This window comes from Manacus vitellinus, unplaced genomic scaffold (genome assembly GCF_001715985.3).
Source record: "Manacus vitellinus isolate BGI_N305 unplaced genomic scaffold, ASM171598v3 scaffold_9_pilon, whole genome shotgun sequence".
NCBI classification, from domain to species: Eukaryota; Metazoa; Chordata; class Aves; order Passeriformes; family Pipridae; genus Manacus; species Manacus vitellinus.
The window spans coordinates 8,974,876-8,986,262 of record NW_021940917.1 but is presented as its reverse complement, the minus strand read 5'-3'; the positions used below and the strand labels follow the sequence as shown (position 1 = coordinate 8,986,262).

General features: G+C 39.6%; 1 protein-coding gene across 1 annotated transcript in view; it reads right to left on the bottom strand.

The window, feature by feature from the left end:
• Nucleotides 1-3,712: 3,712 nt before the first annotated feature.
• The window catches only part of SUSD1 (sushi domain containing 1), a gene marked incomplete at its 5' end in the record, with an annotated part of 42,309 nt that continues 34,634 nt past the window's right edge, over nt 3,713-11,387 (bottom strand). Inside the window, 3 exons of the mRNA XM_025896465.1 lie at nt 3,713-4,707; nt 7,484-7,577; nt 8,415-8,454. Coding sequence (XP_025752250.1) covers nt 4,569-4,707; nt 7,484-7,577; nt 8,415-8,454 — 273 coding nt within the window. The remainder of the gene's footprint in view (nt 4,708-7,483; nt 7,578-8,414; nt 8,455-11,387) is intronic.

Genomic DNA, 11,387 nt, shown 5'->3' with positions numbered 1-11,387 from the left:
TGGGTGAGAATCCAGGGACAAACAAATAATGCAGATGTCACTGTGGGAGTCTGCTATAGACCTCCCAGCACACTGGTGAATTATTCTTTGAGGAACTAAGGAACAGTTCCAAGTCAACTGCCCTTGTCCCTACAGGGGACTTCAGCTTGCCAGAAACAACTGGAAGCATCACACAGCTGGTGCAGTCTGGGCCAGAAGGTTCCTGAAAAACCTGGATGACAACTTTATGGAACAGGTTCTATAAGGGAACCAACTTGGGAAGATGCCCTCCTTGATCTGCTGCTTGTCCACAGAGTAGATCTCGTGAGTAAAGTGGAGATTGGGGCTGTCTTGGCCACAGCAACTGTGAAGTGATTGAGTTTAAAAGATCTGCTGACAGGAGGAGAAGTGCCAGCAAAACCTCACCTGTGGACATGAGGAGAGCAGACTTCAGGCTGCTCAGGGAATTACAGAGTGAAGTCCCCTGGGAAAATGTTTTTGCGGGTGCTGGGGTCCATCAGTGCTGGTCACTTTTTAAACATCACTGCCTAAGAGCACAGGAGCAGCAATTCCCAAATGTCAGAAGTCAAGCAGGTGAGGCAGAAGGCCAGCTTGGCTGAGACAGGGCCTTCTCTCAGAAATAAGGCAAAAAAGGAAGGTGTATGCCCAGTGGAAGCAAGGTCAGGGGACACTGGAAGAATGCAGAGATGCTGTTTGCCACTGTAGGTAGAAAATCCATGCAGCCAAAGCTAAACTGGAGTTGAAGCTGCCAGAAACGTGGGAGACAATAGAAAGAGATTTTTCCAAGTATGTTAATTGCAAAAGGCAGTATAGAAATATCATCACTGTTCCAGGATGAGGATGGTCCCCACACAAACATGGACAGAGACAAGGCAGAGGTGTTTAATACTTTCTTTGCCTCTGTCTTCAACATGGATGATGGACCAAGAGGGTCTCAGTGCCCTGAGCTGGAGGACCATGACTGCAATGATGATTAACTCCCTGAAATCGTGTGGGATCTGCTGCTCCAGCTGGATCCCTACAAATCTATAGGGCCTGATAGGGCCTCAAAGACCTGCTGATGTCATCACAAACTTCTCTGGATGATTTTTGAGCTGTCTTGGGAATCTGGAGACGTCCCAGATGACTGGAAGCTGGTGAACATTTTCCTGATTTTCAAGAAGGGCAAGAAGGAGGACCTGTCAGTCTCACTTCAGTGCCTGGTAAAGTTATGGAGAAGATTATTCTAGAAGCTTAACACCTAGAGGACAACACAGTCATTGGTCACAGCCAGCATGGTTTCATGAGAGGAAAGTCCTGCTTATCAAACCTGATTTCATTTTATGACAAGGAAACCCACCCAGTTGATCAAGGGAAGCCAGTTGATGTAATCTTTTTGGATTTCAGTAAAGCTTTTGGTATTGTCTCTCACAGGATCCTTCTAGACAAACTGTCCAGCACACAGCTGGATAAACACAACATGGGCTGGGTGAGAAATTGGCTCACGGGTCGAGCACAGAGGGTGATAGTGAGTGGGGTAACATCAGACTGGTGACCTGTCACTACTCCCTTACCACAGGGCTCCATCTGGGGCCCTATGCTCTTCAACATCTTCATAAATGACTTGGACTGGAGGGGATACTAAGTAAGTTTGCAGACAACATGGAACTGTGAGGAGCTGTTGACTCCCTCGAAGACAGGGAGGCCCTGCAGAGAGACAAATTAGAGGACGGGGCAATCACCAACCATATGAAGTTCAAAAAAGGCAAATGCCAGATTTGGCACCTGGGATGGGCCAACCTCAGATATACAGTCAGTCTGGGGAATGAGATGCTGGAAAGCAGTGCCATGGAAAGGGATCTGTGGGTCCTGGCTGATGGCAAGTTGAATCTGAGTCAGTAGTGCCCTGGCAGCCAGGAGGGACAACCCTGTCCTGGGGGCATCAGGCAAAGCATTGCCAGCCAGTCAAGGGAGGGGATTGATCCACTCTGCTCTCCACTGGGGCAGCCTCATCTTGAATATTGTGTGCAGTTTTGGGTGCCACAATATAAGAAAGATACTAAGCTATTGGAGAGTGTCCAAAGGAGGGTAATGAAGACAGTGAAGGCCTTGAAGAGAAGTAGTAGAAGTGGCTGAGGGTACGTGGTCAGTTCAGCCTGGAGGAGACTGAGGGGAGACCTCACTGCAGTCTAAAACTTCCTCATGAGGGGAAGAGGAGGGGCAGGCACTGATCTTTTCTCTATGGTGACCAGTGACAGGACCCAAGAGAATGGCCTGAAGTTGTGTCAGGGGAGGTTTAGGTTGGAGATTAGAAAGAGGTTCTTCCCCCAGAGGGTGGCTGGGCACTGGAACAGGCTCCCCACAGAAGTGGTCACAGCACCAAGACTGGCAGAGTTCAAGGAACATTTGGACAATAATCACAGGCACATGGTATGACTCTTGGGGATGGTCCTCTGCACGGTTAAGAGCTGGACTCAATGATTCTTGTGGGTGCCTTCCAACTCAGGATATTCTGTGATTCTGTGAAAATAGGCTCACAGCCAGAGGTAGGTCTGCAAAGAGTGATATAAGAGGCAGAGAGAATGAGGGAAACTTGCAGGGCTCTAGCTGTATTGGAGAACTTAAGACAGCAGAGAATCCTGCCTTGTATCTTCTCCCTTACCAGATCATTCCTGAGCTACCCTGTGTGATGTCCAAATGAGTCATTAAATACATTGTCTAAGTCCCAGCAGAAGTATAGATGTTTCTGTATATATAAGAAAAAACCCTGCTCTGAAAACTTTACATTATGAAAAAACAAGGTAGGTAAAGAAGAGGCACACAGAAAACAAATTACTTATTGAAAGTTACAGGAAGACCTCCAATTTTCCAACTATACCCACTGACAAGATGCATATTCCTGATTCTGCTTAACATACTGGCATACTGTGGATCTTAGTAAAGTGCAAAAGAAGTTTTTTTTTCACAGAGGATGAAACATCTGTATCTTTAAATAATTTCCTGCCTCTCTAGCTCTCCCTTATACAGGAATACCTGCTCATGAGCTCTCTCACAGGACCAGAGCTGCAGGAGATTGAATTAGAATGAAGTTGTGCAGTTTGTACTGCTATACCAAACCCTGCAATCTATTCAACTGAGAAAGGAAATTGGGTGTGGAATTTGTGTGACTGAATTCCACAGGAAAAACTGAAAAATTAAGACATGGTTGTCCACTACGAACAGTTAAATCGTCCTTTCTCAATTAGCAACAGAAAATGTCATCAACTCTTAAACCCTAACCCAAATAAAGGTGTTCTTAGTCATGTACTAACTTGAAGGGCAGATTTAGTAAGCAGTGGAAATACTGGATAATAGAAATGAGCCCAGACCTGAAAAAGCACTCTCAGTCAGATACTGCAATTGAAAACTCTCTCTGGCTATCATTCGTCTCTGCTACTAAGTATGAAATCTGCCATTACACTTTCAATACCAAAAAATTGATTACAAAGCCTAGAGAGACATGACATCTAAAATTATAAAACCAGTAGGAATCTGAATAACCTGCAGTTCCAAAAATGGGTAGCATATATTTGAAGTGGTAAAACACAAAACATAACTTGAAAAAAAATCACAAAACTGAGTAAAAAGTGAAACTCTTGCTTCTTTATTTCATCAGTTAACAGAATTATTTTGCTAAAATATATCAAAGTGACTTCTGAACAGGAGTGGAAGTAACCAAAGCCACTTGATTCTTTCTTAAAGGAGAAAAATATATCAACTGGGAGTATGACATAGGAAATTGGTCAATTGTACTTTATTGATTCTAACCAGATGTTACACACCAGCCCATTTAAAAACAATTTAATGGCTTTACTCAGCAGTAATTATAGAACAGAGATTAACAAACTGCACTTAACACAGGTAGGTCCTTCCTTTAATTAGTTTCACATGCCATTAAAGCTACTCAGCTTTTTGGCAAACTGCAGTTTTATAGATTGGTATATTATTTGCAATTATCGTTAATTTCTATGAGCAATGATTGCAACATATCTGAAACACATCTGTTGCTGACACTATTTGAATGTGACAATTTCATGACTAGCAAGTGTACATGTTACTGATGTACCACTACTACTAAGTGACTGATAAAAGTGTTCTACCCTTATACTTCGAAATACAACAGGTACTTTATCTCATATAAAGGTAGAGCTGTATTTTCTCTCATAATGGGTTAGTTTATGTGTCCAAAGGTATCTAAAGTATCAGTTAATCCTCAGACAGTCTCAACTGGACCAGGGGATTATTCATGTAATCGAGTACAATGCAAGCACTCATTATTAGGCGCTCATGCAGCTGGGATAGCTGAAAGCCTGTGGCCAACACACATAATGCATGATAACATCTCAGACACAAATCTGTTTGTGAGGGAAGGTTCTCCTTTACACACCACACCATCTGGAATAAGGGAAGACAACAAACATCTGACTTCCCATGACAGACACATTTCAACCGCTATAGTACATATGTGACATGCAGATATGTCCATACTTGACAGACGCTGGCAGTGATAAGAGTACATTTTCTCTGTGCTGACTTCAGGGGATAACCCATCAGAGAAGAGAGACATTTTCAGTCTCCAGGAATGATGATGCAATCCTTGCTTGTGCCACATCTATTGTAGCAGATAAATGTACAGCCTCACAGGCTACAGCAGCAGGTGGGGGATGCGCTGTGCTGTGGAGATAAGAGCTGGAGAAAGAGAAAAAATTCCAGTTAGAAAAAATACTTACAAATCATTCAACATGCAAGCATGGACTTGACAAAGAACTTGTATCTCTCATATTGATGGGATACATGACAATGTTTCTAAAGTTTTTTGAGGACCTGCGGTGCTGATATAAATTCTGAACATTACAGCCAGCGTGAGATAGGTCGGAAGCATTCCCATAGGTTACCTGATGATCACCTGCCCAAGGTTAACCTTGCCATCAACAGCACTCATGCCCAGTGCAGATCCACAGAACTGTAAAGTTCTGGCACTGTCCTTATGCATATGAACAGGTATCACATATAAAAGAAAACAAAGAACTGAGAGGAATGGAGCAAGTTGTGTGAGTAACTAGCCACTTTAATAACAGTAACTATACACTAACATATTTTTTAAATGAAAAAAATAAACATCTAAGGACATCAGTCAGACTTCACTGTGTGAATCCAGTCTCAGACTTTTACTCACTGAGGAACAGTTGAAATTGCTGTCAGCAACCACACTGGTGGGAATTCACAATCCAACCCACTGCAGTAACATAATCCCTGAGGCTGCAGACATGTGGCAAGCTGGTGAGCACTTGAATATAGCGGCTCTTTGTGACAGAAGCTTACAGGGACCCCAAGAAATAATCTGAGACCATTCACCTGACACCATGGCAGGATCAGCTGTAGCTGTGTCATTACTGACAAGTTTGTTTAACCTGCCTTTGCAGACCACCCAGAAGCTGCATTCACAGCAATGTGTTCCCATGCCTCCCTCTCCTACAGTTCAGAAGCACATGGGTACACTGTCCATGGATGGTACATGTACCACTGGCACTATGAACAGGAGGAAGTTGGCCTTTCTGTAACGGCATTTTGTGTATTTGTATATCATGCTTCTCGGCAGCATCTTCTCTGCCAGGCTAAGCATCCTGCCATTAGATTGCCCTGCTTGAAGTTGGATCAAATAGGTCTCAGGTCTCTCCTGTCAAATTCCTCTCTCTCTTTCTCCTACTAGGCCACATCTATCTTGGAGTACAGTGCATAAAACAGGACCATGATTCTGCAACTGAACAGAGCAGAAGGCTCACTTCACATGCTTTTTTTTTTTTTTCCCAAGTCATATTCTTACTCAGAAATGTATTTAACTGATGTCTAATTACAACTAAAGAGTATCTGTTATGTATAAATATTACAGATACTTCTTGTGAGCACTCTGAAGTCTTATCACAACTGACATCTGGGTTTTCTCTTCTCTGCCTCCTACTGAGATGGGGTAGTTTTAATTTCTGCCAAGGACTCTCTCTGCATGATGTTCCCTGGAACAGGAGAATGGATTCAAGAATTTCTCTGTACATGGGATCAAGGACCTAAAAGATACTTGTTGAATTGTTAAATTCTCTTCCGCAAAAATACACCGTGCTACAGCCTGACCCCTGACAAATGTACTCAATGTACCCAGTTCCCTAAGGATTTCATCTGCTCTCACTCCTTTTAAAAGGAGACTGAAATGTGTCTATCTTCTTTACGCTCACTCACAAGTGGTCCATACTCATCCATGATTTTTCCCATGCTGTCTGTGTTCTTAAATTGCTATCCTATGACTATGATCCTAATTGATATGACATAGTTTTTAAAGGTACTGATATCCCTCTGTCATGTTTTCACCAGAGAAACTGAAATAACTGAGAAGCCTTTCACATCGTGACAGGCTAGGGGAGCCCTTCCTCCTGCAATAAGCCCCCTGCTAGGAAGACTAGTTTAGAAACCAAGACAGTTACAGTCCCTTCTTCCTCAAATATCAAACCTGACTCTGGCATTGTTTTCAAAACCCCCCAAAAATCAAGACTACAAGCTCAAGTTTACCACTGCATGCTACTTCCAAGGGAAGTACTTAAAGAAAAAGAAAGACACCAGAGAACATTTAATTTGGAACTCTGATTGCAAGAACTGATTTTAAATTTAGACAACCACAAACAATCAAAATAATCCTACTTTCTCCAGCCCTATATAAGACTCACTCCTTCTGTTTCCAAATGCAAAATAAGCAGCTTAACCAATCAATGCTGTACTTCACAGCCCCCAAGCTGGAGGCTCCTGACCTTTCAAGGGACATAAGTAAGAAGACTATTCTTAGAGATAAGCATATTAAAACGACAACAAAAACGTATTTTTAGTTAAGAGATTTTACATGTACACAGACATCCACAATCACATAACTCGCATATTTGTATTACCTATGAAAGAAAGACCATTATAACTTACCAACCCTGCTTAAAGGATCATGAAACATAAATAAATTTCTTAAAAATTTCTAACACGCTTTTATCGCGGCCTTTAGCTAAAGATCAATCGCTCCTGAAAAACAATCCTTTTAGGCCTTTTGAATAAAGCTGGGAGGACTAAAAATTGGATTTGTACATAAGCAAAGTACATCAACATTTCAATGGCATATAAACTTCATTTATTTAGTTCCTATTAAATCAAAACACTTCTGAACTACAGTCCTGGTGCTACTCACTGTCTTGAATTTTTCCATTATTAAGACAAGCCCCATGATTTTCAGATGTTTTGCCAGTGATTGCAAAGATACAGACGACATCAGTTCAAGCAATGGAATAAATTACTGGCCACCAAAACTACTCCTGAAAACAGTTTCTAACAACCCAAGATGCCTAAACCAAGCAGGCTGGCAAGAAAAACCGTCTGAAAAGAAAACCACGTAAGCGTTGCAGAGGAGGATCACAGAACCGGAGTTAGTAACAATACGCACCGTGCTGCTGAGAATGACAGGAACAGTATAAGGCAGATGGCAGCCACTGACCCTAATCCAACAGCAATCATGTACTGAGGAGGGGGTGACAGACCTGAAAGAAAATATCAAGCCATTCAAACAAACAAACAAAATACCAAAACTTGACTGCTAGTGGATTTCGAACTCCTCTGAGGTACGCTCATTAACTGGAAACATTTTATAATTTAAAGTAAATTGCAATAAAATTATGCTAAGAAATTTACTTTTGGGTTTTTTTTTTTAAAGTTATGCCACTATATATTTAAGAAATTGTCCTTACAAGCACAAAAATTAGCCATATTTTTCATTTTTGCATGGAATCTTTCATTTTTTTGAGATGATAAAAAGACTTAATTCTCTGAGGACTACCTGAATGTTACAAAATAAATAAAGTGGCCTCCAAAAGCTAGAATGTTGTGGGGTTTTTGGCTGGTTGGTTAGCTGGTTTTGCTTTGTGGTTTTTTTTTATTGTTGTTGCTTGGTTTGGGGGATTTTTTGGGGGGTTTGTTTTTGTGTGTGTGGTTCTGCTGTTGTTTGGTTTGGTTTTTTTTTTTTTTACTCTTTAAGCCAATATAGAGCTATCTTAAAATAGACTTCTAAAATTCGCATTTTCTCTGCTTCAAATCCTTTGTGCACAAAAATTGCTGTGAAGATTTGGATGTGATGTACAGAAATAGCAACATTGAAAACCATGGACAAATAAGAGAATCCATTTTAGAATGGATTGCTGAATCCATTAGAAGGGAATATTGAAGAGGAAGCCAAATTTTCTGTCTCTAACCTTTTCAGTCCTCATAATCAACAGACCATCAATAGCAAATGAAAAAACAGCCACAACAATTATTAGTTTATGCCACCAAGCAAAGCTATGACAAATTGTACTTCCTTACTGAAGGAAAAATTGACTTACTTTTAATTTGTGCCCAAACAGCACAGGACTGTGTTCTTACCTGAAAGTGAAAACATAAAAATTACTGTTTCTCATGAGAGACATTTATTATTAGTAACACTCTCTGAAAGATCAGCCATTCACAACATACTGTATTTTACTACTATTGGGAATACAGTTTGTTATTCCCCTAACAGCAACCTCTAGCTTGTCTTAAAAGATTATAAATTATAAAGATAAGATTAGAGATAGAATTTTGATGAAAGGCTCACTGTTGTCTTTTAGCTCATTACTCTTCCTTTCTTTCTACAAACCTAGGCATGTTAATAACATGGAAGGATCTTTGAAGTTTCTTTGATAGGGATTCAGAATTCATGAAATGCAAAGGTTGAATATGCTGTATTAACTCTGTCCCCATGCAGAACATATATGTTAAAATATAGTACCTAATGACGTGCTTTACAGATACTGGATATAGCATTTTCTTCAGTTAAGACAACTTGTTTGGTAATTTCTAACAATTTGTATAGAATACTTATAATGGTTCGTGTTCACACCAGTTGAATAAATGTAACCAAGGGTCTGCTTTTGCAGACTTGTTAAACAATTTTGGTTTTTTTACAGTAAGCTTTGGTCCATTTAAAGCTTTTTCCCCCAGCACTTCACAGTCATAAATACAAAAGAAGTTCTGTTCTAAGTTCTTGTCTATTGTGTAAGTACTGTGAAGTCTATTTTTGTAGTGCTTCTACACACACGCTTTCCTGCTAAATTACTTTCACAGACTTTCCCATAATGCATACACAATTAGTATATTTTTCATGTAGCAAAATGTCTATTTAGGTACAGAATAACAGTACATTTCTAAGAAAGAGAAGGCTACATTTTTAAGTATTTGCATAAAAGGATGAAGACACTTTTGTATGTTTAATCTCGTGTATTTGCATTCTTTATCTCATGTGTCTGCATGTTGAACTGTGGAATCTCAGTGATTCTTCAACCCATTTTTTATAAGGAATTTTCTAGTCAATTAAAAAGACAAAAGACTGACAAAGAAGATCCTCTTAGAAGAGGAAGAATAAAGAACAAGGGATGGGTTTAAAAGCTCACCCAAATGTCAGATTTTGGAGGCACTGGCATGAGTGCCATCATTTTGAAATAGCTACATTTATGACACCCTCTAGTGTGCAGAAAATTAATTACTTCCTGCCTATCAGGGAAGTTACAGAGGTCCCATGAATCTCAGCAGAAAAGCTCACATTTCTGCACTTTATACTAAATCAAACTATAAATCCCTTTCTCTGATACAATTAGCACCTTTACTGAAAAGTTAAATTACTCCTCTAAATACTTGAGTATCCATCGATCTCAAAGTCCATATTACAACTTGGATGAACACAGGTAGCTAAACTGCAGACAGAAACCACTTACACAGCTGCAGACTTGAAAGAGTTCTGGAGGAAAAGCATTCTGTCATGCATATACACTTTCCTCAGATAATTCATATTAGGCTAATTTTAACAGATTTTCCTCACAGTAGGGATTGTTTTGATTCCAATTAAAAAAACCAAAAAAACCAACAGACCCACAGCTTTATTCTTGAAAAGACTATGTCACCTTCACCTTTCACAGTTGTGTTCTTACTTCTGTTGGATGCACAAACCGTTTGATTCAAAAAAAGCTGATGCTGACACTGAACAAAAGCTATGCTAAAGACATTACTCTCAAATTAGTTTAAATTCCAAATGCTTTTTTTTAGTTCTTGCCCTTCACTGTGAGCCTTGGCTTTCTGCACAGCATGGAATTCATAAAGTTATCACAGAGGATTAAAATAGGTACCAGGTACATTTGAGCTATTTAATTAGGATCATCCCTCCTGGAGATGGACCTTTCCAACACTGGACAATTTGTTCCACTTAAGTAAGGTTAACTTCCTAACTGCTTTCCATGTGCATCCCCAGTGATCTCCTTGGATCATTTGACCAGCCTTTTAACACATCTGGATATCCTGCACGAAATGCATAAACGAAATACGCATTTTAAATAGTCCACTTTGAAAAATAAATGGAAAGTAAAAACCTCACAGCAGACACCCTTCTCAAGACCTCCAAATCTGAACAATGGATAAATGAACATGATAATATGTCAGGTACATTATGAATAATGACAATAAAGTTTACAATCAAGTCATGATTGCGCAGCATGATGACACAAATTGTACCATTCTCAGTATGAGGGGCTCTGGAGACAGAGGGGACCTTGAAGCATGCCAGAACATAAAAGTCAATAATGAGAACATTAGTTAGAAGTCTATGGCATCTATTTCTAGTTTGTCTGTATTCAAATGGAAATGTGTTAACAAATTAAAGACACTATAGAAATGCTGATTTCACAGGTACTAATAATTGAGGGCCAAGTAAATAAAAAAAAAAAAACAACAAGCAACTTTTAAATATTAACTCCTGAATCCAGTTAGTTAAGCAATCAGATTTTCAGAAATTCTCAAAACTGAACAACCCTCAATTCATATTTTTTTTAACCTTTTAATACCAATAATTGCACAGAATACAAGGGCTTGAGAACTGAAGATAAGCCAGTACTTTTGAAACATTGGTCTAAGTCCCATTTCAAAGAAGCAGAGCTGAGAAACAAAGCTGTTTAGTATTTGTGATCCTAAAAACGATTCATAAGTGTTGTATGTAACTTCATGTACTTCATCAACTAACAAAAGCCATACTGTATACTAGATGTATACTAAGGAGCTGGTGCATTCTAAATGGAAGGAAGCAAGAGTGACTTTGACAAATGACAGCAATAATAATCCATTAAATCAGCACCCTAGAAAATACATCTGCAAATGTTAGCAATTAAAGATCAGGAAATAATCTATAAGAAAGAGAAAGAATAATGTAGCTTAGAAGCCACTTAATAAACAAGCTGGCAGAGATGTATAAGCAATCAGCTCTGTTCCATGCAAGATAGGCCTCCACACAAGTA